Consider the following 27,990-nt stretch of genomic DNA (forward strand, 5'->3'; position numbering starts at 1 on the left):
TTTCTCTTATGGCAGAGTAGATACAGAGAGATAATGTCATCTTCCATTCCCATCCTCTGAAACCCTACATAAAAGCCTTGTGTGGAAGGCTCTGTATTCCCAAGCTTGTTGGCCACAACCCCCTACTGCACAGTGATTTCCTCCTCCTGTTTTTGAGGAAGATTTCTAATTATATTATTGTTTCAAGGTTATGCAGATGGAGAAAAACCCCTCGATTTTTAGTTTTGTCTCCCCATTTGAGGCATCCACCGGGGAACAGAGAGCAGGATGGCAATGGGGCAATCCAGCAGGGGTGGTGCCTGTCTTCTCTTTGTGCCCTCTGCTTTGTTTCGTTTCTCCTTCATGTGAACTTTCTCTGTGGCTTTCCTCTGTGACACTCAGGGCGGGTGCTCTAGCAGAAACTGCAAATTGCTCAGGAAGAGGCCTCTGCACATCCTTTGGGCAGGGGCACTGGGCTCTGATTCTGCTGAAGCAGGTGTTGAAAGTCTTGAGATGAACTTCAGTAGCAGGAGCGCCTGCTCACGCCCTTCTGGCCAACACTGAGGGATGCTCATTAAAGACACACTGAGGCTTTTCTCTGAGATGGGGAGGGTGGGCTCTCCATGGTCCTTTCAGAGTCTGTTCTGTTAGGGCTGGGGTGGGCCTAGAAATCCATTCAGTCTGATTTGCCTGCCACCCATCCATTTACAGAGGAGAAAATGGAGGCAAGAAAAGAACGAATATCAAACCGAAATCAAAGGAAGTTTAGGGATTAGGATACAAGTCCTGTACTATCACCCTGGGTCCCCCTTGTTGGGTAACCTGTGGCTCTCTACGTGAGAAAGAGAAATTCAGCTAAACAGCACGTGAGTCACACACTTTATATTTCCCTTTTTAGAAGTTATCAGTGCAGTGAAGGGAGACCTGCACAGGCCCAAGGAGGTGTGGGCTCTCTCACAGATCAACTGGCTGAAATCAACAAAGTGGGTGTTACCATCATCCTGTCATGTTGTCAAAATTGACCAAGGCAGATGAATATCCTAATGTTTGTTGCTGGCTCTATAAGCCATTTAAGAAAATTGATTGATCGCTCAAAACACAGAGTATAAAATAAAAATTTAGATGCTTTAATTATTTAAAGTATATTAACAACTTATTTTTACCTCTTTTTTTGCCTCTTTTCAAAGGCCCAGCATTGACTGGTTTTCTCCCTGTGGTAAAAAACAAACAAACATAAATATCTCTTGTTTATAACATTGCATTGCAAGTAGTAGTGTTTTACGAAAACACTATTCAAATGAAAACTTTTCAGGAGCCGGTCTAGTACTTCGATAAAAAATATCAAATCCCTAGATCAGGAGTTAGAAACTTTACTCTGGAAAGGGCCAGGTAGTAAATATGTAAGGTCCATGACCTTACGTAACATTATTAGTCAACTCTGCTGTTGTGTTGCCAAAGCATTCATAGGTAATACAGAGATAAAAAGATGAGGCTGTGGCTATGTTCTAATAAAACTTTATTTACAAAACATTTAGTGGGCTGGATTTGCTTTGTGGGCCATAGTGTGCTGAACTCTAGCCTAGACATAGTTATAAAGATGACACTTAACTGAGATTCATTCTATATTTCTTTTATTAATATCTCCAGATCATTTCAAATAAATTTAAAACAGGGCTTTATGTGTTTCCTAGGCAACAGGGTGAGATGAAAATAAAGTTAGACATCAGTTGAGTGTCCATTGTGTGCCAGGAACTAGCCTTAGACTTTGCCTCTATTAATCTTCATCCTTAGAACAAATTGATCAAATAGGGACTAATACTATCCACATGTGCACAGATAAAGTAGAAAATAAATTAGGTATTGAAAATTTCCTTTGATAAAGTAACTGATAAAAGCTAGTGATATATAGTCTCAAGGAAGACCTCATGGTGGACTCTACCGATCAGATAGCTGCCACAAGCCTAAACTTGAAAGTTGATTTTTGTACTGAAAATAGTGCAAGGACTCCAAAAGTAACCCAGTGAAGGGAAACTTATATAAAATGATGCCAATGGTGACCAAAGAATTGGCCACCATGCAGCTACTAAGAGATGGTAAAATATATTGCTTCTACTATACTAGTGGGAATAGGAAGTTTCTAGCCAAATCCTCCTACCGCCTGGTTTCATGGCCAGAGAAAGAGTTTTTGACTATAACTTATCTATAATTTGACAGATCGATCTATAGATTTGAGCCAGGGACTGGCCGAGTGGGAAGCAGGATCACAATGAAACAGCCTAACAAGAGACAGTGTCTGTCTTATCTGCTTCTTTCACTTCACAGCAGCTTTCTCCTGGCTGAACGGGAAGCTCGGTGGAGTTCTAGAGTCATCTACAAATTGCACAGGGAGGAGGCTTTGCATCTTAGAACCTTTGCGTGGTGGAGAGGTGGAGAGAGAAACTGAGACTCTGACTCTATAGAAACAGATGTAAAAGTCTTAAAATGAACTTCAGAATGATGAGGTGCTGTTCCTGCCCTTCTAGCCAGTGATGTTGGAAATCTATTAAAAATTTGGGGAATCAATTAAACATACTCCTTGAGCTCCCTGTTCAGAATGCAGAAGATGTGGGAAATCTGTTCACTGGGAGATCTACTAGACGCAAAGCTGTATATGAGGCTGGGACGGGCCTTGGAGGGCAGTCGGTCTATTTATTATTATTACTGTTTGTTATTATTTATCTCACTTTATTTTACTTTACATATGCATAAACTGAAACAGAAGAGGTGAAGCACCAGACCCGAGCCCATGCGATAGCCTCAAGGTAGTGGGACATGAAGAAGGACGACTATGTCACTTGTGAGTTGCACAGTGTTTTATGGTTTACTACAGATGGCCCTTAAGCAATGCAGGGGTTAGGGGGAGACCACCCTCCATGCAGTCAAAAATCTGGGTATAACATTTGACTCTACAGTTGGCCCTTTGCACATGCAGATTCAACCAACCTCAAATAAGAAACAGTATTTTTGATCTGCAGTTGGGAATCTGTGGTTGAGAATATGAGAATACTGTTTCGATCACAGATGGTTGAATTCTTATATGTGAAACCCGAAAATCACTCAGGTGGATAGGAAGGGCCAACTGTATTTATTGGAAAAATTCTGTGTATAGGTGGACACATGTAGTTCAAATCTTTGTTGTTCGAGGATCAACTATATTTTCAGCCTGGAAAGTTACCAGTTCAGCAGAGACATCACTGCAATAACCCCTGGGCCCCAGGTTCTGGTTGTAGATTCATCACCAAATTACTTGTTTGTGGAATTATCAACTTTCAATCCCTGATGTGTCTTGGAAATTTATTAAATCTGATATATTTCTCAACAGTTAGTACAGTTACATAAAACAAATAGTGAAATAGCTTTGTTACTAAAAGCAAAGAACAAAGCATGAGAATTTAGATGTTTAGTTACTGAAAATGCATCTGACTTTTAAGATTTTACCTCTTGGTTTGCCTCTTTTATGTGGGAGTCTGTTATTCAAAGTTTGAATTCCATGTCTGCGTTTCTTTTTCACTGAGAAAACAGAAAAACAAATGCTGTGAAAAGTTGAATTCTATATGATATTGCTTTTTAAAAATTCCATTTTACTATAACTTTTCAAGGCCTTAACACATAAAGAAAAATATATAACCTATAGCCTGTACTTACCAAGCCTTAGATGTCTAACCTAGGTTCATCCTAGATTTCTTTGCCCTCACATTAATCCTAATTCATTTACACCCACATTAATAAAAAAAATTTAAGACAGAGTTTCATTTGTATCTGAAGGAACACTCTGAGTTGTTAAGTGCTTATTATGTGCTAGACACAAATGCATGACCCTTACATCTACTAATCTATTTATGAGATAGAGACTTTTACTATCCCCATTACCAATGAAGAAACTGAAACATCCAGAAATTTAAAAAATTAAGTATAGCAATGCAGATTTCTTTGGTTGAGAGGCAAAAATCAATGGCAGCCCTAAATGAAGGCTTTTGGGCTGAAAATATAGTGAAAGTTACCACATGAATTTGGACTAAAAATTAGGGTCTAAGAAAATAACCAAGAATATATTACCTAAGGGATATTTGTAGAAATAAAAGTTGAAAGGTTAAAAAGAAGAAAGTACAATAGGGTAAATATTCCTCAGTTGGAGAAAAAAGGAGAATTTCAAGTCTTAGAAAGCCTCAGAGTTGGAAACGTCAAAGAAGAGTTGGTTGAAACCCTATCTCAGGTGAATATGCTCTCAGATTCAGCAGGCAATAAGGTGTGGGTGGAAGAACAATGAGGCGTATACACGTAGATCTCCTGAGTGCTATGTTCATCCATGTTGCTCTCTAAGGCAGAACCATGAAGTGCTCACTCTTCCATTCCTCTCCGTGTCTCTCTCTCTCTCTTTCTCTCTCTCTCTCTCTCTCTCTCTCTCTTTCCCCAGTTCTGCAGGGGAACTTCAATTTGGGCTTGTTCAGTGATAGACATCTTAGACAGACACATTGTCTTTTTATGTCCCTCTATGTCTTTCTCTGTTATTGTTGGATTCACTTTTAATTAAACCTGTTGAGGCCATATGAATTAAAGGTATAAAAGCAGTCTAGCTCAACTTACCAGAGCTCTCCTTCCTGGGAGATTTGGGGTTTAAGACCTACTAACAATGCAGAACTACTGGACTTTTCTTTCAAATTGTTCTTTGTGAATTTTCTTGCTCAAATACCACATAAGAAATAGAATAACTGTTCATGGGTCCCCTGTTCAAATACTGTTGGTACCACAGATTTTCTATAGAAGTTGTGTAAGGTGCTCCCTTATCCTTCAAGGCAAGTGAGAAGGCTTCAGCTTCAGGTAATTAATCTGTGTCTCCAGGAGTTTATAGGAGGCAGAAACATTTAAAATCTCGAGCCTGGAAAGTCTACAGAGGATGACTATTTTGGGAGCCAGCTACATGCTCACTGACAGTAACACTGTGAAGAGGCATGATTCTCATGGGCCTGTCTGGAGAAGGCATGAGCGCATTAGTTCTTCTTAAGAGATAGTCTTTCCAGGAGGACCATTTAGATGAATGAGATGTAGACCTCTTTGGGGCTGGGAGACTAAGAGGGAAGTGGTAAGCAGTCAGCTGGAGTCCTCGTATTAAGGGAACTTCAGTTGAGAGATACTCTCTAAAGAGGGAGTCTCTGAAGAACCCACAAATGTAGCTCATGCATTCACCATATCTGCGGGGATGGGGGGTGATCTATTATAAGATGACCGTATCTGCACCTTACCACTTCCTTCTCTCCTTCTTCCCCAAACTCGAATTAGCCTAAAGCAATAGATACTGACTGGAGATAGAGAAGAAGCGTGGATGAGAGAAGAGCTTGGCCGTGCCCAGCTATCACTTCTGGACTCTCTGATGAAAGAGAAACAAATTATGTGATTTAAGCCACTGTACTTTGGGATATCTTTGTTACAATGACTCAGTTTATATTCTAAATAACCCATTACTTATGATGCCCACAGGAGATTTGGGAGCCGTGGCAAAGACAGGGTGTGGCAGGAAGATCAAGCGTACAGTAAGTTCACAGGTATGAATCCTCACATTTATTCTTACCTTTGTGGAGACTCTTTATTTTACATGTATATCTTTTCTTTTCTCCTTCAAACAGAAAAGAATCATTTAGAATTATAAATAAAGATTTACAAGCTTTATATGTCAGTAACCTTCGATTATTTTATTTTTAGGTCTTCATTCAACTTTTGTGGGATAAATCCCCAGCTACCAATGTACCATCTTGGTTGTCACCACACTGAAAACAATAATAGCAACAAAATAACCTAGATTTACACAGCACCAGCCATTTACAGTATGCTTTTCCGTAGTTACATGAGGTTTTCTCATTCACAATAAGGAAAATGTAAAAAGCAGCTGAAATCAGGCAGAAGGTGACAGCAAAAGAGAGGGAATGTCAAGGAGGTGAAGGAACAGTAGATTTTAGACATCACCAGAAAATTATACACCCTGGAATTCAGAGGCTTGCTTTGGAAAGCTAAAGCTCTAATCCATGTTTATAATAGCCAGAATTTAAGAAATACATACAAGAAAAGATCCATCGGGAAAATGAAGACAAATTTAGAAGGAGAATAAAGGAGACTAGATGTTTCATAAATTAGAGTGAAGGACATAGATTATAGAAAGTAGAAAAGGAAATGAGGAAGTTTCAGAACAATTAAGAAAGGTTAGAGAGGAAAATAATCAATGAAAGACAATGAACAATTCAGTAGAGTTTTTAAAGAAGAAAATCAAAATAATAGAAGAAATACGTGAAGATAAATTTAAGAAAAATGCTTTTGAAATTATAACAATAATTGAATACACATACATAAGTAAATATATTTTCACCTTGTACAAGAGGAAACTGACTCTAGTCAACCCTGAGATATAGTCTAGCAAATTTACTGAACTTTAAAGACTAAAAAAAAAAAAATAGAAGAGAAAGACTAGGTAAAAAGATCAAGTCATATTTTCAAGGGAGAGGGATCTTATTGGCTCTAGAATTTTCCACAGCAAGATTTAATGCCACAGGAAGGTGGGAAAAAACCTACGAAATACTTCTAGAAATAATGAGTGAGAAAATTATTTCACAGATATAAATAACAAAAACAAATACTTTTGAATAGGAAAAATTCGGGAAATATTTTTCCTATGGGTCCTTATTGAGAAAACTCCTAGAAAATCCACTTCAGCAAATTAACACAGGACTGGAAAATTTTTGAAATTTTTATTTTAAAATAAAAGTGGTGAGTGAAGTGACAAACCAGAATGTTAAACATATATGCCATGAAATGATATAATAACAAAAAATAAGTGGGAGGAAGAGAGAAATATGGGTGGTAGAACAAGGTCCTTGTCTGTTTTATGGCAAGGAGTCATAGAGTGTTATTTGGGCAAATCAGGACGTATGGGCATGTCTTGTTTTTTGCACTTTGTTTTATTGTACTTCACAGATGGTTTTTTTGGTTTGTTTTTTGTTTTGTTTTGTTTCACAAATTGAAGGTTTGTGGCCACCCTGCAATGAATAAGTCTATTGGCACCATTTTTCCAATTTGCAATTGCTCATATCCTGTCTCTGTGTCACATTTTGGTGATTCTCACAATATTTCAAAATTTTCATTATTATTATTTTGTTATGGTGGCTTGTGATCAGTTATATGTGATGTTACTATTGTAATTGTTTTGGGGTGCCATGAACTGCACCCATATAAGAGAGTGAATTTACTTGTTATTGTGTGCATGCTGACTGCTTCACCAACTGGCCGTTCCTTCATCTCTTGCCCTCTCCTTGGCACTCCCTATTCTCTGAGACACAACGACATCAAAATTAAGACAATTAATAATCCTATAATGGCTCTAAGTACTCAAGTGAAAAGAAGAGTCAAACATCTCTCGCTTTAAGTCAAAAGCTAGAAATGATTAAGTTTAGTGAAGAAGGCATGTCAAAAGCTGAAACAGGCTGAAAGGTAGGCCTCTTGTGCCAAACAGCTAGCTAAGTAAATGCAAAGGAAAAGTTCTTAAGGAAATTTAAAGTGCTACTTTAATGAACACACAAATGATAAAAAAGCAAAACAGCCTTATTGCTGATGTGAAGAAAGTTTCAGTGGTCTAGATAGAAGAGCAAACCAGCCACAATACTCCCTTAAGCCAAAGCCTATTCCAGAGCAAGGCCCTGCTCTCTTCAATTCTCAAAAGGCCAAGAGAGGTGATGAAGCTGCAGAAGAAAAGTTTGAAGCTAGCAGAGGTTGGTTCATGAGGTTTAAGGAAAGAAGCCATCTCTATAACATAAAAGTGCAAGGTGAAGTAGCATGTGCTGATGTAGAGGCTGCAGCAGGTTATCCAGAAGACTTAGCTAAGATAATAAATTAAGGCGACTACACTAAACAACAGATGCTCAATGTAGACGAAACAGCCTTCTTGATGTTGGAAGAAGATGCCACCTAGGACTTTTATAGTTAGAGAGGAAAAGTCAAGGCCTGGCCTCAAAACTTCAAAGGACAGGCTGATGCTCTTATTAGGGGCTAATGCAGCTGGTGACTTTAAGTTGAAGCCAGTGCTCATTTACTTTTCTGAAAATCCAAGATTCTTAAGAATTATGCTAAATCTACTCTGCCAGTTCTCTATAAATAGAACAACAAAGCCTGGATGACAGCACATTTGTGTACAACACAGTTCACTTAATATGTTAAGCCTACTGTTGAGACCTACTGCACAGAAAAAAAAATTTCTTTTAAAATATTACGACTCATTGACAATGCACTTGGTCACCCAAGAGCTCTGATGGAGATGTACAATGAGATTAATGTCATTTTCATGCCTGCTAACACACCATTCATTCTGCAGCCCATGGATCAAGGAATAATTTTGACTTTCAAGTGTTATTATTTAAGAAATACATTTTATAAAGCTATAACTGCCACAGATAGTGATTCCTCTGTTGGATCTGAGCAAAGTAAATTGAAAACTTCTGGAAATAATTTACCATTTTAGATGCCATTAAGAACAGTCTTGATTCATGGGAAGAATGAATATGAACATGAATAGGAATTTAGAAGAAGTTGTTTCCAACCATCATGGATGACTTTGAGAGGTTTAAGACTTCAGTGGAGGAAGAAACAGCAGATGTGGTAAAAATAGCGAGAAAACTAGAACCAGAAGTGAAGCCTAAATATGTGACTGAATTGCTGCAATCTCACGATAAACCTTTAATGGATGAGGAGTTGCTTCTTATGGATGAACAAAGAGAGTGGTTTTTTGAGATGGAATCTCCTCCTGGTGAAGATGCTGTGAAGATTATCGGAATGACAATAAAAGATTTAGAGTATTACATAAACTTAGTTGATGAAGCAGTGGCAAGTTTTGAGAGGATTGATTCTATCTTTGAAAGAAGTTATACTGTAGATAAAATGCTATCAAACAGTATCAGATGCTACAGAGCAATTGTTTTTGGAAAGAAGACAATCAATGTGGCAAACTTCATCGTTGTCTTATTCTCAAAAATTGCCAGTTACTCCAACCTTTAGCAACCAACACACTAACCAGTCAGCAGCTATCAATATTGAAGCAAGACCTTCCACCAGCAAAAAGATTATGACACACTGAAGCCTCAGATAATGCTTAGCATTTGTTAGCAATAAAGTATTTTAAAATTAAGATACGTAAATTTTTTAGATAATGATATCGCACATTTAATAGGTTGCAGTGCAGTCTAAACATAACTTTTATGTGTACTGGGAAACCAAAAAATATGTATGACTCGCTTTATTGTGATATTTGCTTTATTGTGGAGGTCTGGGACCAAACTAGTGGTATCTCCAAAGTGTGCCTGCAGTACTTTTTTTCCGAACTAACATTGCAAAGTCTGTATTTTTTGCCATGTGGCCACTGAAGTCTCTGCTCAGTTAGTCAGCTAGTGATTGGAAAGAGATTTCCTTAAATACCTAGAACTAATAAGTCTCTTAGTCTTTGCCAAGGGGCTTCATGCATGTATCGATGTAAGCTAGGCAGTTCAAAGCTTCATCTTAGTTCTCACTTCCTGCTTGCACAGAGCTGCAAGGCCAGCCAGAGGTGATAACTCAGGGCTTTCTTAGGTCTTTCCTGAGTGTGTGCACAGCCCTGGGTAGGTGTATTTCCCTAGACATGTGTGTAGGCTTCTAGATGGTCAGGAATATGTTGGAGCCTTATATATAGATACATATCTACACTCTATATATTACATGTAATATATAGTTATGTATATAATATATAGTTTTACTAATATGCTATATATTTATAATTTATATATTTATTTATATATAAAATATATTTTATATATTTATATAAAGTTATATTATATAACTATTTCATAGATATATTTATATATAATTTATATTTTATTTATAATTTTAATATATTTATTTATGCATAATATATTCATATTTATCTAATGAAATGTTTCTATATGGTATACAAACATTTATATAATATATAATTACATTTTATAAATAAATAAAATACATAAAATGTATTTATACATACATGATGGAGCGTTGTGTGTGTGTGATTGCATATGTGTTTTCGTAACACACCCAGTTTTGAACACCTCCACTGCTACCAGCTTAGTCCAATCCACCATCACTCTTGCCTAGACCACTATAGAATGTAAATTTAATGATATTTGTTCACTTATTTATGGAATTTACAGCTACCGGACTGGTTGAAATCCCTAGGGAGAGAGTATAGTTAGAGATGAGGAAAGCATCCAGGTCCAGACGACAACCTCCCAGTCAGAAATGCCAGGATCAGGTGACCACTGCAGGCCACCTCAGACGAGCCATACCAGCTCCATCCTCCTGACTGGAGAAGCCAGATTGTTGGGACAGATCCCTTCAGATCTAAGGCCCAGGCTCCTCGGAAGAGGTTCACCTCCTCTTCTACCACTGCTGTTCACACCTGCTGCCTACCCCTGCCTCACTCATGAAGTCAGCAAAGCCACTCGCCTATGGTCAATCTGTACAGTTCCTAGGAACATGGGGTCTAGAGGTATCTCAGCCCCATAACAAGATTCACAGAGAACCCTCATCAGCCAACAACATTGATTACTACATCACTATTTATGACAAAGACCCAACAACGAAAAATCACCAACCTTCTAATTTGTAGTTTCCTGACATTTCTTTATCCCTCAGTTTCAGCAGGGCGAGAGAATATGGAGGTTCCCACCTTGCAGATAGCCCCTGAGGTTGCTGAATTGTGGGGCTGTGTCAACAAGCATCTGTGTCACTGGGAACCAGTGTTGTGACTGTACCCTGGGCTATGTTGCAAATGGGCCCTTGACTCTTTGCCTCTGGGTGAAACTTAGAGCATAAAAAAGAAAAGAAGCTGAGTTCACTGCCTTATTCTGTGTAAGTAGGGGGTCACTGAATTTACTGCCACATCCTATAGAGTGAGCTTTGGGAACTTCATCTGCACTCAACAAGATTCTACCCAGTATTTAGCATGAACATGAGCTCAGCCAAAGTCTTTCAAAGTCTTGACCTCTCTGTGGTGAACACACAATGCAATGTATATATGACATAAAGAATTACAGAAAGAGATGGAGGAAAAGTCCCCTCCACCTATAACTGTGGAAGGAAGAGAACATTCTGCACTAAAAAACTAATACAAAGAATCTGATTTCACAGTGTTAAATTGAAAAATTTCATAAGAAGATATGTCTTGTAAAATATGGAGATGTGTCTACTCATAACTATTACCAATTTATTTTGTTCTCTTCATATAAATGGATCCATGAAAGAGTTATTTGAAGGGGTCTTGTAAAACTTCCCCAAATTAGAAATTATTGATACTTCTCATAAAACTAGTTTCTTAAGAAAGTTAATTCTGACTGACTGTCTTAATAATTTTGGGGACTGATCACACTATTTTAAGTGATCTGAATCCCTAAATTGTATAAATACCTGTGAGATTTTACATTAAATCGGAAAAAGGCTTTTGGCAGTCTAATTTCCTCATGTGCAAGTAGGTAATAAAATGACAGATTTCCTATTTAAATAAACATTTTGAGAGTACACAGAAAAAAATGGCATAGATGATAGAGGCTCTGTTCACCCCTCTGGCGACCAGATCAAAGTTGTGATGGAAACAAGAAGCAGCAGCAAGGAAAAATTGCCTGAGATCTAGATGAACAAGCCATACAACTAAGGAGAATCCAAGAAAGCACCCTGCAACGGCAGAAGGTAGGACGGGGTGAGGACGCGGGGCCACCCGGTCTGAAAGGCTGAGTGAGACGGAGGCTGCAGCAGCGGCAGCAGCAGACGCCTCTTGAAGGGGCCGTGTCCGCAAGTGGATTTTTGTGGTGACGAACCTGCTCGCTCTGAGCACCAGTGTCAATTAGGCTGTGCACAGGGGGCACCAGGGACTTACAGAGAGATATCGTCTGAGTGAGGACCGAGGCAAGACTGTACAGAAGTGCTGGTGGTATCCATTGTTCCCTGTTGAGCCCTACTCACTCCCAGTGCGGACACAGTGCCTCTGTAGCCGTAACGTCATCAAACTGGGTAACAGAGGTTGCTCAGCCCAGAAGATTCCCGCCTCCCCCAACTTGAGCCCCATCCAAGCCACATCCAGGTGTGTCCTCGATGAGTCAAGTTCTCCTTGCTGAGACTCACACTGGAGGCAGCTGGCCTTGGTTTCTGGTGTGGCCTTTTGAGGCAACTATAAGCACAGCATCTGTGGATTGCTTGCTGAATCTTAACAGGTGGCCCCGGAGGGGTAGAGGCTTGGGCTAAGTTTGGCCTACAGTTGAACCCCTCTTAGGTCTGTGCCACTGGACACCTACCTCACGAATCTTCGCTAATAAGACCGGGAGACTATGTACTGTTTGCTTAGTACATAGAAACAGACGTGGAAAGGTAGCCAAAATGGGAAGACAAAGAAGCAGAAACCATATGAGAGAACAGAGCAGAGATCCAGAAATAATGGAGTCAAGTAATCTAACAGACGCAGAATTCAAAACACTGGTTATAAAGATGCTCAATGAATTTTTTGGAAGCATAGATAAATTCAATGAGAACTTCAACAAAGAGATAAAAAACATAAACACAGAAATGGAAATTATAAAAGGGAACCAGTCTGAAATAAAGAACACATTATCTGAGTTGAAAGGTATATTAAATGAAATAAACAAAGGAATAAACAAAGTAAATAAAGAAAAGGATAAAATATCCTATCTAGAGGATGGGAAAGCCAAGAACATGCAAGTAGAATGGCAAGAGATATGATGCCACGACTATAAAAATAACTTAAGGAGCATATGGGACACTATTAAGGGTCCAAATATCCGTCCGATCAGTGTAACTGAAGACAAGCAAGATGTTGAACAGCTGTTTGAAAAAATAATGATGGAAGACTTCCCTAAGCTGGTGAAAGAAATGAACATAAAACCCCAGGAAGCTCAGAGAATTCTAAAAACCAGGGATCCAAAGAGGCCCACACTAAGACACGTCATAATTAAAATGTCAAAGGTTAAATACAAAGAAAGAATATTAAAAGCAGCAAGAAAAAAAAACAACAACAGATAATTACTTATAAAGGAACACCCATAAGACTGGCAGCTGATTCTCAAAAGAAGCTATGCAGGACAGAAGGGCTTGGCACAAAATATTCAACAGGATATTGTTGTAGACCTGGAATCTACAACCAAGAATGCTTTATCCAGCAAAGCTATCATTTAGAGTTGAAGTACAGGTAAAGAGCTTCACCACCAAACCAGTATTCCAGGAAATGTTGGAGGGACTTTTTTAAGAAGAAAAAATACGAAAGACTCACTTCAGATTAAAAGACACACACAGACTAAAAGGAAGGAGATGGAAAAATATATTGCTTTGATGGACCTTGAAGGTATTTAAGTCAGACAGAAGAAGATAAGCACTATATGATTTCACTTATATGCGGAATCTAAAGGAATAAAAAGAACAAACTATTCAAAAACAGACTCACAGATATAGTGGACAATTTGGTGGTGACAGAGGCAGGGGGGTTTGTGTGGGGCTGGGAGATCGGGGTGAAAGGTTAAAGAAGTACAAATTAGGTAAAATGATGGGGTTGGGGAGCACAGCATAGGGAATGCAGTTAGCATTAATACATTGGCTAGGTGGAGGGCCAGGGAGGGAGGGAGCAATTGGGGGGATCATTTTATGAACTATATAGATGTCTAACCAATGTTTAATTGAAACTAATTAAAATAAATAAATTAAAAAATATTTTTAAGAGCTATTCTGTAATGGGAAAAAAAAAGATACTCATAGTAGCAAACAAATTTGTACCACATACAAATTTTTTTTTTTTAAAGTATAAGAAAATTCTTAATGGAAGAACATTGAATAACCCATGTTTAAATGGGTAGAAGTCTCTGTGCTCCCCAAATTAATCTGCAAATTTAATGCATTTCTGAGCAGAAGTTTCAATGAACTTAGGAAGGAGGTGAGGAAAATCTCTCTGAGTTGATTCTAAAATTCACCCCCAGTGAGTCAATAGGATGATGGTAACTCTGAGCTCTACTTTGTTTCCTGTAGCCCCTCTGATTGCAAAACAACAACTAGTGTATAAACAGGTAAAGTCCCTGTGCCATCAAAGTGATGATTCAAATCACGATGTAGTTGTGGAAGGAATGTTTTAATAATTCCTACACCACATATACACAAAGAGGCAAAACCCAGGTTTTATAGGTGGAAACAGTAAAATGATCAGATATTTCAAACACCCTAGAATCAAATATAGAATAAGGTTTTCAAAATCTTCAGCTAGAAATGTTTGTTGTAAATACGATAGGAAACCCCAAAATTAGAGAGAAAAAGCTGACAAATTTGACTACAATTTTGTAACTTCTCTAGGACAAAAGATTTTATTAATAAGTTGAAAACAAGAACACCAAATGGAACAACATACAAGGAACATATATGAGCGAGATTTAATGTATGTATATCACATAAGAATTTCTGTTTATTGAGCACAGTGAGATGAAGCTGAACACAACAGCAGGAAACACTGACAGCGTTCTATAACAAAGAAATCTGTGAAGAAAAACAAATGACCAATAACAAATGAAAAAGCTCAAACATACTAAAAACGAAAATAGTGCATGTTAAAGCACCCTTAAACAAGACTTTTTATAGCTCATAAAAGAGTTGTGTTATAATTGTCTAGGTATAATATATTAATTTTAAAAAGCAAGAAAAGGAAAAATATGCATAAAATTAGCCTATTTAGATAAATAAAACTATATTCCGAAATGAACTAATATATAGAAAAATTCTGGAAAGATATACCAATGTTTATAAGCAGCATATATTTTAAAATCAGAATAAAGAGCAACATGAAGATAATTAGCATTTTGGAAAAATAATTACCTTAAAAAGCATTTTTTTTGTCTTATGAAAAATATGGAAAATACTGATAATAAACTTTAGCATTGAAAAATAGTTCACTTGTAACATAAAAATTAAATAAATTCTTATTCACTCTTACTTCTTTTCTCACTTTGTTTTTCCAAAGTCGAGTTGTATTCAATATCCATGGCATCTAGAAAGTAATAGGTGATGGTCAGAGAACTGTAATTTATAAATAAAAGTTACAAATCCTATGACAATTCACACTGGAAGGCTTGCGCTTGTAACGATGTTCTGATATCACTTCCGTTTTCCTTCTAAAGGAATCAGACAGGTACAAGTCGATACCTAAGGTCTTTATTTCTCTGAGACTTTGAACAAACTCTTCATTACTTATGTGCATCACTTTCCTCATTTACGAAATAGGGATAGCAAAAGTTATCCTGTTCAAGCTTTAGATATTTTTATATAGATTAAATAAATAATCTTATTTAAAAAAATTAATGAAAAATTACTATATAAATCACTAGCAAGGTGAAGGGCATACTTCAAAACTATATGTCGAGATTAAGAATAGTTATCTGAGGTCTTTTTTCCTGACAGGTAGCAGGACCATTTCTTTGTCTTTTGAGGCCTTTCCAAGGTTGTGACAAAGTGACACTATTATCTGTCAACAGAAGAATACTTAGATTTCTTTGCTCCATGAACAGGGGTGGAAGTCACTATATAAACACTACACTTTGGTATTGATATGCTAATATAGTGAGTGAGATACTTCCATTTTTTTTTTTTTTACCAGTGTATTTCTACTACATCGTATAATCAACCACATATAACCAACAGGACCCATTCTGTTAAACACAACTGTAATCATGATCTCTTGCCTCCCCGAAAGGGTCAAGTCAAATACACGTAGAGAATGGGATTTCGACATGGACTGGACCCTTCTTTGTCAAAGTGTGCTCAGAGTCAAGTGCGGCAGGAAACGAGAGCTCTAATTTCAGATTCCTGACGTCCTGCAGCCCGGGCCCTGTGACTCTCACCTTTATCACTGACACACTCCCAGCTGGTGAGCTGCCTGAAGTTCTTGAACCCTGACCCTCTACCACAGACATACCCAGGGTCTGTGGTATCTGCTGAAACACCTCCACCCCAAGACTCTTGGGCAGTCTTACCCATCATGTCAGATGCGTGGCTACCTTCTGTCCTTGCTTCTTGGCTTCTGGGCACACCTTTTGAAAAACACATGACACAGGAACACTTCTCAATTCCAAGTTCTTGGAGCTCTGCTCCTATGTTATGATTGGTAAAAAATTTTAATTTCCACCCCCTGCCCTCCCACCTTTGGTCCTCCTTTTCTTCACTCCTACATCAAAGGATGGCTCTACCTCTGAAATCTCTTTGTCAGTGTTGCTTCTCATTGTCTCTGTCTTTTCCTTTCAACCTTTTATTCTCTATTATCTTTTTCTCTTTGCCCCAAACTTGTATCTTTGTTTTTCTATTTTTCATTTATACGCTTCTTCTATCCATTCTTTAATGACATTTTTTACAAATGTTTGTATTTATCTTCATGTGATGTTATTCTTTTTTCAGAAATGTCATTATATTTATATGTCTACACATATGTATATATAATTCAATTATTAAAATAATTTTTTGCAAATATTTTATATAAATACTCTAATAAACTAACTTTTGCCAGACAAATTTTTAAATGTTGGAATAATGAAAATGAACAGCTCTTTCCGTTCACTCAACAAGCTTGCTGGGCTTCTCTCATGTGCCAGGGGCTGAGGTGGACACTATAATGAGATAATGATGCAGAGTACAATGAAGTGTCAGAGCTTGTCAATCTTAAGAGTAACCATGAAACTGACACATAAAGAAGTGAGTATATCAAAAGATGAGGAATGTAAGGACACAGATTGGACAAGATACCCTGGGGAACATAAGTCAGGAAAAACTAGCCTAGTTTGAGGCGAAGGATCTCTTCCAGAGAACAAAGCAAGAGTTAGCCAGATTAGGGAGGAAGGAGGCCAAGAGAGTAGCCCTAAGTAGATGGAGAAGCATGAGCAAAGGTCTCGATTCAGAAAATGCAAGTAACCAAAGGAGTTTAACATGTCTGAACACAAAGTAGGAAAGTGAGTGGCAACAATGAGGATGGAAGAAAAGGCAGGAGCCTCGACGTAGGTGGCTTTGGAGGCCGTATGAAAGAGAATTGACTAAAGAAAATTAAAGGACATTGGATTTTATGTAGAATAGCAGCATGGACATATTTGCATTTTTGAAAGATCAGTTTAGCTAAATTACTTAGAACACATTTGCTGGGAACAAGATTGAATGCAGGAAGGCAAACAGGAGCCTGTAGCTCTAGTTCTAGTGAGAAGTGATATAGACAGGGGCTAGAGTGATAACATTGGGTATGGAGATGCGTGGACAGATTAGAGACATTTAAAAGGAAGAATTGATAGAATTAGGTTACAGAGGAGTGTACTGATGTCATTGATGACTCTGAGAATTTGAACTTGAAAGAATAGGCAAATTAACAGTGTGTTTTAGAGATAGAGAACACTAGAAAAGCAGATGCTGGTTTTAGGGGGAAAGATGATATGCTCAGTTTTGGAAGGGTTGTGTTTCAAAGTGTTGAAAGACATCTTAGTGGAGAAGGACAAAGTCTTCAGGACCTTGGCCAGAGGTCTTTCTGACACCTGGGTGAATGAGTTTAGAAGCTTAGAAGACAGGGCTGGGTTGGAGAGGTATGTTTAGGAACCTCAGGTTGTGAACGGTGATGGAAGCCATAAGAGTGGATGAAATACACGGTGAGATCTCTTGTAATCTGGGTGAGTTACTGGGGCCACTTTGATACCTGGGGATGCTTTACAGTGAAAACTCACCGCCAGGGTGAACCACCCCTTGTGCCAACATTGCTTTTGTCTCATGATCATCTTAGACTCCACGATTCCTCTCTCTCTCTCTCTTTTCTCCTTTTTACACTGCTACTTTTTCTCTACGATTTTCTCTCATTTTTCAACCCTGTCTCTACATAGTTTGCTTTGTGCCTCATCTATTTTCTCTCCATTTATTACCCCCTATGCATCTCATCCCCATCTATTTTTATATGCTTCTATCTCTGCATCTCGTGTTATTATTGAAGTAGTCTTTCCACCACCACTTCGCTTTCTGTTTTCTCTTTGCTTCTCGTCTGTTTTTCTCTATCTTATCTTGATCCTTCTTTTTTTTTTACAATTGCATTCTTTGTCTTTATGTTTTCTTCATTATGTTCATCTTCATCTCACAGATTACTACTTTCATCATCACCAAATTCCTGCTCTTTTGACATTGACTGCTATGACTTTTGCCAGTTCCCTATGAGCTTTCTACGTTTCAGGCCTGCCAGTCAGTCATGGACTTTATTACCATATTTCTGGGAAACTTCTGAAACATATCTTGAAAATCATCCCACCTCCCCCACCTGGTGATATTCGGATTCCATGTCCACTTAGAAAAACTTGAAACTTACTCAGATACCTTTACATTTCCATTCTTTGTCCTTACATTATCTATTCAGTGTCACCTGTCTCCATTCAGGAGCCCAGCTCTTCTTCCTTTTTGACTTCCTCAAGCCTGATGACGTAGTCCTAATCCGTGCACAAGTCTGTCTCTATGTGAGTGTATGTTAATTTGTGTGCGCATGGACAGCCATGTTTTTGGGGGAGAGGTAAGGTAGAGGAGGAAGAGTTTATCCACTGTACATACAGGAAAACAAAGATAATTGGTAATTAGTATCAGAATGGGTTTCTCCACCACATGCTAACAGGCTGGCATCATTTCTCACTCTCTTCTCTGTTTATTTGAAGAGATTTGAATCCATAGGACACTGAAGGGAAATAAGGAAATGACAGACAGCAGATGGTGACCAAGGAACATTCTTCAATGTGGTCATGCTTAATCATGTTCACAGCTCAGACAAGCTGAGAAAAAACACACCTCCAATGACTACACCTCACATCCAAAAGATATTTGTTCTGTCTCTTTTTCTATCCAACCACACTTCATTCTCTTCCTGTTTCTCAATTTTCTGCTCATTGCTCTGCCTTACACGTTTCTATCCCCATCACTTTGATTCTGTGAGCTCATCCCTCTGATTTCTCTTTTCTCTTGTGCCGCTTTCTCTTCTTTTCATCAGTGATACTGTTAATATTTGTTCATTTTTATTTCTCTGTTCATCTTTTTTAGATTTATTATTTTAGGTGTTTTGTATACCATATAGCTGGCTCTCTTCCTACCTTTTTTTTTATGATTGTCATTTTCCCTCTCCATCTCTCTATATACATATTTCAATATTTGCCTGTTACAGTAACAATATTGGTGGTTATATATCTATCAATATATACACATATGTATGTGTATATGTATATATAAACTTACACACATATATATGTGCATATATATATATTTATTATTGTAGTTAAATAAGTTTTCTTGCATCAGACACAGATACATCCCCCTGTGAATATGCCAGGTCCCTTGCACCTCCTCTTTGGACATTGATCATGTGACATAGCTCTTACCCTCCTTTTTGTTACATACAATAGTCACCCTTCTTGACCCTTATACATTTGTACTTCAATTTCCTCATTCCAAAATGGGGACAGCAAGAGTTAGCCTGCCTAAGTCTTAAAAATTTAATGATGACAAAATAAGATCTTATTTGCCAAAGTACTTCAAAATAACATGATACGATCCAATTACAATGTAATGGGCATCTGTCCAAAACTATACTAAAGTTTGAGAGTGGTTGGCCTGAAGCTTTTATTTCTGTTTATAATTACATAGCAAGACCAGTTATCTTTTGAGGCTTTTACAATTATAAATATTATTAATGTCAAGCAATATATCACTATAGAAATCAAAGATCTTAGTGTAAGCAGGCTTGACAGTAAGTATTAAAAAAAGATCTCACCTTTTTGGTAATTACTGCTTCTACAACAGAGATATATACATACATTTAGTCAATAAGACTTAATCCACTAAATTGAGTTTATAATAATTTCCTGCCTCCTTCCATTTCCTAAAATGTCTAAAGGAGTTCTCAGGATTAACTGGATACAGGTAGTCAAGGTGCTCAGAATAAATGCAACTGGAAACAGTAGGTCTTAATTTCTGACATTTGCAGGACAAGGGTTGGCATCCTAATCTTCTTTACCTGACTCGTGTCTTAGGGCTGAGCTAGAAGTTTCCTGATGCTCTTCTCTGTTATTTAATTCTGAATAGTCACCATCGTTGATTCCTGCAGAAATAAATAAAAATTCTTCACACTCTCGGCCTCTGTCCTAGGAACAAATTTAGCATGGAATCTTTAAAAGGAAAATTGGAAAAGGGAAACCTGTGTAGGAGGGGTAGGAATAGTCTAACCACCAGGATACCTATGGCTCCATTTGACCTGTTGGTCAAGGTTGTTCCAGAAACCATCCCCAAGGCTAGGATTAGGGAAAATTTTGCTGTAGAAGGCACTCCCTTTTGTCACCATTTCTTATGCTTCTTACTCTTTCCACTGATTTACACATACTTCTTCAGCTTCCAGCTCTGTTTCTTATCTGGTAACCATGGAAGCAACATTTTCAAGATATCAGAGCCTCCATGGGCTGGGCCCTCAATGACCATGTGGAGCAGAGCGCCCTCCACCCCGGGAACTACTTTTTCCTTTTATGCGAGTGAACAATAAGTTTGTGTTGCTCTTGTGCCATTGAACTTTTATCCCCATTAGCCCAGCCCACTTAATGCAAAACGTCTAATGTGCGTCATCCAAAACCACAACAAATGACTTTTTTAATTTTAAAGGATATAATAAAAGATTTGAATGAAGCTTTTGTAGCAAAGAAAGCCATTTATTGATTGTTCTTACGTCTTTTCTTATTGCTCATCTCCCAGGTAGATTGGTTTCCAATATCCTCAGGATCTAGGAAGTAAAGGGGAACACAACCAGTAATCCATAATGAAATGAGTTGAATCTTATGACTCTTCACATTGTAGAAGATTTGGAACATGAAAACATGGTGATGATCATTTCTATCTCTTTCTATCTAAAGGAAAGAGATCACTACCAAATGGAGCAAAGATCCACAGTCTTTTAGTCCCATAGCAAAAATCAAAGAAGTTTCAAAACTGAACATTTTTTTTTCATGGTTTTATAGCTAATTTGGCAGTGAATCTGGATTTGAGCTGCCACAAGTCCATGTAAACTCTTTATTTATCATACTTGTGAATTCCTGCAATTTGATAAAGGAATGTTAATTTAGTATATTTCAGAATGGGATTTTGCCCCAGACCCTGTTGGGGTGTTTTGCAACATATAGGGTATAAACCACAGTATCTTTCTAAAACAATAAAGCATTATGATTTCACATCTGGCTTCAGAGTTTTTAATAAAGGATTATGGATGTTTGCTAGGAGTCCATGTTGTTAGTTCTGCCTCTACCAGGAAATTCCCATGCGTGATGTATAAAAGATCCTTCTATGTTTATTGTGGGAATTTCACCATATGTGGGATGGGAGAACAATGGTTATCTGGCCTACTTTTAGTTGTTGTAAACACCAAAGGATATTTTCTTTGCAAAGATATTTTCAGATAACACTATCTAGGCCAGTAGCATGTTGGGGGTCATCTGTTGAAAGGTATAAATTAAATTTGATGGTAATAACCAGAAGTTTTTCCTTCTGTCAATAAAGAGCAGAACCAGAGTCTATTGAGTTTTGAACAAGTTTTTGACAAAAACGAACCATAGCTGATTGTCCCATTTCTCCGCTCTCTGCAAAATGGGTGGTAAGGGTGGATGTCACTGTGTAATCCAAAGCTTTGGGGGATAGTGTAGTAAGGAATATGTAGTAAGATGGCACTGACATTCAGCTAGAGCCACCTGGTTAAGCCTGAATTCATGATTTCTTTCTTTGCAGTTTCCAAAATGGCCACATGGGATGGATGCAGAGAATGGTTCCTGGGCTGTGGTGTGTGCTCAGAAAAACAGGAGCCCTGAACTCAGACTCCAGATGTTCTGGGGCCCAGGGACGGCGGTCCTTACCCTTATCAGGACCACTTCTCAGCTCAGATCTCCAGGCTCTGAAGGGCACCGCGTCTGCACTAGACTCTGAGGAGTCATCAGATCTTCTCACTGCAGGAGGAGCAAATGTCCCTTGAAGGTCTAAGTGTATGACAAAGGAACTAACATAGGAAAAAGTTGGGAAGCTCTGAAAACCTAGGGCAAGACCCTCCCTCCTTCACACCTCCATGATCTGCCTTTTGTATTCATGGGACTGTAGGTCAGTATGTTGTCCCTCCCATCCCCTGAGACTGGGACGAAGATATTTCATCCCTGGTGGGCATCTCTGCTTTGTCTTATCTCTTCACTATCTCACACTGCATTCTCTTTCTTCTTTGACTTGTCTCTTTATGGATTTGTTGTTTTTTTCTATCTGTATTTGTATTTATTTTTAGCTCTGATTCTTTCTCAGGGCAGTCTCAGTCCCACTTGGCTGCTTCCCAGAATTACTTTGTGAAACAGAGCCACACCCCTTAATAATCTAATCCTGTTAGGAATCCTTACTTGAAAAAAATTAAAATTCTACTGTGTTTGTCTTTGACTTCTTTGTGTTTATATGTTATAGCCATTAGCCTGACTAATACAAAAGTCGAAATCCAAACCGGCTAAAACGAAAGCAAATTTGTATTTGACTTCAAAGGACATAAAAAAGATAGAATGAATATTTGTAGAAAACAGTGTTCATTTATAACTATGAAGAGTTAGTTACTCTTACCGGTTTTCCAAAGCCTTTTCCTGCATGTAGGTGATTTTCTAACACCCGTGGTCGCTGTAAAGTGAGAGGGAAGAAACAGCTATTTGCACACAGGAGTGTTACAAATTCTACGACATATGGGTCGTAGATAGGGTTTGTGATAATATCGGTGTCGAGATGATCATTTCCCTCTTTTTCCTTCAACCAAACCCATTTTTGTGCCCAAGGTCATAATGCTGAGTTCCTGCCAGTTCACCCTTTTACTCTCCATGTGAATTTTTATTTTTTTACAAGTATTATATCTTTATTTGGTTTTAAAGCACATACATTTATTCCTTTATTTTTAATCAATTAATTAATTAATTAGTTAATTAATGTTTTTTTTTTTCCTGGTGACATTGGTTAACAAAATCCGATAAGTTTCAGCTGTACACTTTAACAGTAAGTCATATATATATTTACACTGTATGTTCACCTCCCATAGTTAGATATCTTTCTGTCACCACATATTTGACCACTTTTTCATTACTAGCTCCAGTTTCCTCATCTGTAAAGCTGGGGAAACCTATTTACCCTATCTCCCTGTTAAGCTTTTTGTGATAGCCAAATGAGCCCTTATTTACAAAAGCCCTGTTAAAAAATCACAATGTAAGCCAATGTTTTAAGTATCATTTTGGTTTGAGAATGGTTGGTCTGAAGCTATTTCCCCATTTATAATTAAATAGCAGCACTAATTATTCTTTTATTCTAAATTGGGGACTGATGTTGACAACATTGCCAACAAATAGAAGACTACTGTGCTTACTATGCTCTATAGAATATAAAGTATGTTGCTAGAAAATAAATATATTATTTTAAGCCTTTAGCATTAATAGACATGATAGTGCATAGTAAAAAGTGTCATTTTACTAGAATATTTTTGCTACAGTTTCTATCAATTGGGCTCATCCAGTTAAACAATAGTTTATAATGCCTTCTTGCCTCCTTCCTTTCTGAAAAGGGGTAGAAAAGTTAAGTGCAGAAATGGTGTCCTGGAAATATTTGAATAAGGGCGTATGGAGAATGTCAGCATAAGAGTCACCAGGAGAACAGGGCCCTGCATTTAGACTCTGGATATTTGCCGTCCAGGAACGTAATATTTATATTCTTACCCAGTGCAGTGTGCAATCCTGAGCAGGTGGCTTCTTGGGTCTCTTCTGCTTCACTTGATTCTAAGGAGCCAAAGTCATTGAACACTGCAAGAAGGAACAGGATGCTTTAGGTGTCTCAGTGTGTGACCGAGGAACTGATTCAGGAGAAATTCTCAAATAAGAAAACTTGGAAAAATCTTCATAATCCATGCAAATAGGCCACTCTCATCTGCCCTTCTAAGTCACCAGTCCTGTAGATAGGTGATGCTCCATTCCCTGTCCCCACGGCAGAGACAATTGACTGGCAGGGGGGATCTCTGCTCTATTTGAACCTTACCTTCCTACACTTCTCTCTCCTCTACCTCTTACCCCTTCCGTTGTCATTTCACACTTCCTTCATCTTCTTTCTCTTGTGGGGCGACCTTGGAAATCTCGTGTTGAAGAAAGTGATCCTCCTTTACCCCCCGCCAACCTGGTACCCCCCTGAACTGTTCGCAAGGCTGAGAAGTAATCTTCTCTTGCATCTGAGCCATAGACCCATTTTGGGACCACATTTTAGGGCAGTGTGTCTACACTAAAACACAAATTAGAATGTGCGTGCTCTAAAAACTGAAACAAATTTACATTTTAATTTGATAGATCTAGTGGAGGCAATTAGAATGAATGTATTATTTTAAATATTGGTCTTTTATAGCAATAAGATCTGGTAAAACTTTTATTTGTTCTTAAGTCTTTTCCTAGTGTGTTTTCTCTAGACATGAAATCATGTTTCTAAAATCCTCTAAGAAAGTAGGAAGGAAAAACAAATCACCAATTTGTACACTAAAGAGCTACCGATCTTATGGCAACTCCTGTAGCATATAGGAATGAGGAAACAACACTTTGGTAACCATTTCGAGCTCCAGTTTTACAAAGGAGATAAAGCAGAATCCGTGACACTAGTCTTGTCTTTCCCTTCATCTCCAGGAGACTTTACAGAAGACCTGAAACATGTAAGTGATTGTGTTTTCTCACCTAGAATCAGGGGTAACTGCATCTTGCTTACCCCTCTGCGTTGTTGCAAAGGAAAAAGAAGACACTGCTTGCAAAGGTCCTTTGAAAAGTCACTATATGTGTTATGACCTGCTGAAGAAGTCTGTAAAAACAATACTTTGCATTTCAGAACCCTTATCTGAAGTCTTTATTTCTGCCAACATTAGATAGTTAGACGAGTTGACTTCAGACATGATTCGAAGTTTGTGATCGGATGACAATATGATCTTCCAATAAAGGAATATTTAGTTTTCTGTTCTCTATAGAAATCACTCTATACATCCAATATTTTATAGATGTAGCAACTAGTTAGTTTTAAAGTAAACTCATTACTTTGCTAGCCTATTTCTACTATACAATCAACATAAGGTACATACGTTGACTAATAGGACCCATCAATTAATAGGCCTCACCTTCAAAAAATACATATATAATGATTTCTTATATCCTTGTATTTCCTAAAAAGATCCAGTAAAATAAACGGAAACATTGAGATTCCAGGATAAACTGGATACGTGGTCCAGAATGAACTCAGAATATGATGCCTCGGGAAACAGTAGCTCTTAATTCAGGTCCCTGCAGCCCAAACCTTTCTCTCCCACCTCCTTACCAGGCTGAGGTCTTAGTTCGCCGGTGTGGGCTTCCGAGGGCTCGTCTTCATCACTGGATTCTGCGGAATCCTCACTGCTGATCACTGCACAAAGGAGCAAAACCCCTTAGGGTCTCAGGGTGGGGCCGAGGAACCCACAGACAGATAATTAGAGCACCAGGAAGACCTAGAAGCTAAGTTAACTTAGATCACGCCGGTCTGTGTTTGACTGTGGGTGACCTGCAGGTTGCTCCGAGTCCTACACAAAAGGTGGCGAAATTCATGCACAGAGGGCAGCTTGGCCCCTCCCGCACCTCTTCTTACCCCGCTTCATTCTGTCGCCTACTCCCATCCTCACTCTGCCTCTGAGCACCACCTTCCCTCCACCCCCATTCTACCTCTTTCTTTCATTCTCATTTTACTTCACTTTACTCTTGGCTGGGCCTATTTCCTCCAATTTATGCCTGTCTTTCTGGAGATGGTATCTCTTTATATCTCTCTTTGTCTTCCTGTGTTTCTCCATCTTCTCTCATATCTTGGCTCTCTGATTCTTTTTTCTCTTTTCATTATCTTTTATCCTCACACTTTCCTCTCACTTTAGAAACAGTGTCTTGGACATCGGTACTTACTTATACCTGCCATTTCTGTTTTTGGTATTTTTCCAATTCCTGAGACCCCTAGTCTGCTAAACTCATTGCATAAAGCACTGCTTCCCTTCTCCCCCTGCCTCCATTCGGGGCTACCTGGATCTCCTAGGTGGACACTGATGACACGTCTCAGACCCTTGCCTAGTACCGTGATCCACATTACACACGCTTTCCATCAGCCTTACCTATTATGTCAGATGCCTGGTTACAGTCAGTCCTTGCTTCGGCTTGCTGTTGATTCTTTGAATTAAAATATGGCTTTTCCTTCTTGATATCCCTCAGAAGTACAGAACAGGAATTTATTTTGATTTCATGGTTGGGTAGCTTCGCTCCTGGACAAAATTTCAATAAATGAAGAAGTCTGTTTCCCCAGCAGGGATAGAGCAACCCTCAAACCATTAACAAGTCCTTCTCCCTGTAATTACCCTGCAGGAGAAAGTTTACCCCTGATTTCTCTCCTTTCCTGCTGCTTAACTCTGTCCCTGCCTTTGCACCTCTCTTAACTTTGGGTTTTTTGTTTTTATTTTTGTTTTCATTTTGTTTTTACCTACTCTTCTCATTCTTTGATGATTATTTTTTTTTTGCCTTTTCAAAAATAAAAATTATAATTGCAGTTAAACATACATAAAAATGAGTCACTCATAAATTTAGAATGATCACAGAGGAAGCATATCTGAGTAACCATCACTTCGATCAAGTAATAGATTACTAACACCCAGAGGCCTCTTAGTGATGCCTCCCACTGACCTTGCTCAAGTTAATCACACTTGGACTTTTAACATCACAGATGATTAATTTTGCCAGTTCGGAATTTTTCTGTATAAATAGAACCATGGATTCTCTCTCTCTCTCCCCCACTTTCTCTCTTTCTCTCCCTCCCTTCTTTTCCTCTCTGTTATTTGGTTATGGGGATTTGACTTATTTTCTCAGCATTATGTGTATGACCGTCGCCTGTATTCATTTTGTGTATTTATTTTCACTGCCGTATAGTATTCTATTATAGAAATTATTCATTAAAAGTAAAGCCATTGGAAGATTATACCAAACTGTTTTCCAAAAACATACGTAAAGGCAGAGATTTAGTTCAGAGGGCTTGGCGAATTCGAATAACTAAAGGGAGTCTGGATGGTGTGAACGTGACGTGAGAGAGTGAGAGGGAAGGAATGGGAAATCCACGACTGTTGGTAGCCAGCTGGCTTTCGAAGCTCCGCACCATGCCGTTTTGACCTGACACTGAGGGCCACAGCAAGACATTCTGCTTTAAACAGGAAAGCCATGTGGCCCGGTTTGAACTTTTGCAAGACCCATTGAGCTGACGTGCTGAGACTGGGTCTGTGGGGAGTGAGATGGGAGGAAGGAGGCCAGCAGGAGACCCGTCCACTGTTGAAGTGATAACTGATACAGCCCCCAAACAGAGACGTCCATCAGATCTTCCAATAAAGATCTTCGGACACTTGGATGAATGAGCCTAGATGACAGGTCTGGGCTGGATATGTGTGTTTAGAAATCAATAGATCATAGATGGTGACTAAAGCCTTGGAGAGAATGTGATGCTTGGGTTTCAGGGCCATTTTGATCACTGTGGACACCTTACCTTCTAGACGTGTTAAGAATAGTCCATGATGCCTTCCTTCCTGTGACTGTCTCCTGAGCCGGGTCTTGATTTGTCCACTCTCTTTATTTGGTCTACTCTCTACCTAATTTTCATTCATTGTTTCTTACTCATTCATTTTTTTTTTTATTGGCAGGTGCTTCCCTGTGTATCTTTCTCTATTCATACCTTTTTCCTCTTCATTTTTTATCACTGTCCTCCAGGGCTGAACAAGGTCTAAGGTGAGGTAAAAGAGGTGCCTAGGACACAAGACGGTGCTGGGAGCGAGAGCCTCCTTATCCGTGCCCTCGGGTCTCC

At 38.5% G+C, this 27,990-nt stretch overlaps 1 protein-coding gene across 2 annotated transcripts in view; it reads right to left on the reverse strand.

Moving 5' to 3' along the window:
* Positions 1–27,990, reverse strand: part of LOC120597029 (nuclear autoantigen Sp-100-like) — a 44,586-nt gene that overhangs the window by 14,528 nt on the left and 2,068 nt on the right. The window contains exons 3-14 of one of the 2 annotated variants that reach the window (XM_039855673.1): positions 26,267–26,413; positions 25,456–25,539; positions 23,835–23,918; positions 22,705–22,758; positions 21,972–22,061; positions 20,798–20,851; positions 20,099–20,182; positions 16,068–16,184; positions 15,032–15,085; positions 5,585–5,629; positions 3,457–3,528; positions 1,143–1,190 (exon numbers count right to left, since the gene is read on the reverse strand). In XM_039855673.1, the coding sequence (XP_039711607.1) occupies positions 1,143–1,190; positions 3,457–3,528; positions 5,585–5,629; positions 15,032–15,085; positions 16,068–16,184; positions 20,099–20,182; positions 20,798–20,851; positions 21,972–22,061; positions 22,705–22,758; positions 23,835–23,918; positions 25,456–25,539; positions 26,267–26,413 (933 nt within the window). The remainder of the gene's footprint in view (positions 1–1,142; positions 1,191–3,456; positions 3,529–5,584; positions 5,630–15,031; positions 15,086–16,067; positions 16,185–20,098; positions 20,183–20,797; positions 20,852–21,971; positions 22,062–22,704; positions 22,759–23,834; positions 23,919–25,455; positions 25,540–26,266; positions 26,414–27,990) is intronic. The other variant, XM_039855674.1, reaches the window with a different exon arrangement.

Source organism: Pteropus medius, unplaced genomic scaffold (genome assembly GCF_902729225.1).
Source record: "Pteropus medius unplaced genomic scaffold, Ma_sr-lr_union100, whole genome shotgun sequence".
Lineage (NCBI taxonomy): Eukaryota > Metazoa > Chordata > Mammalia > Chiroptera > Pteropodidae > Pteropus > Pteropus medius.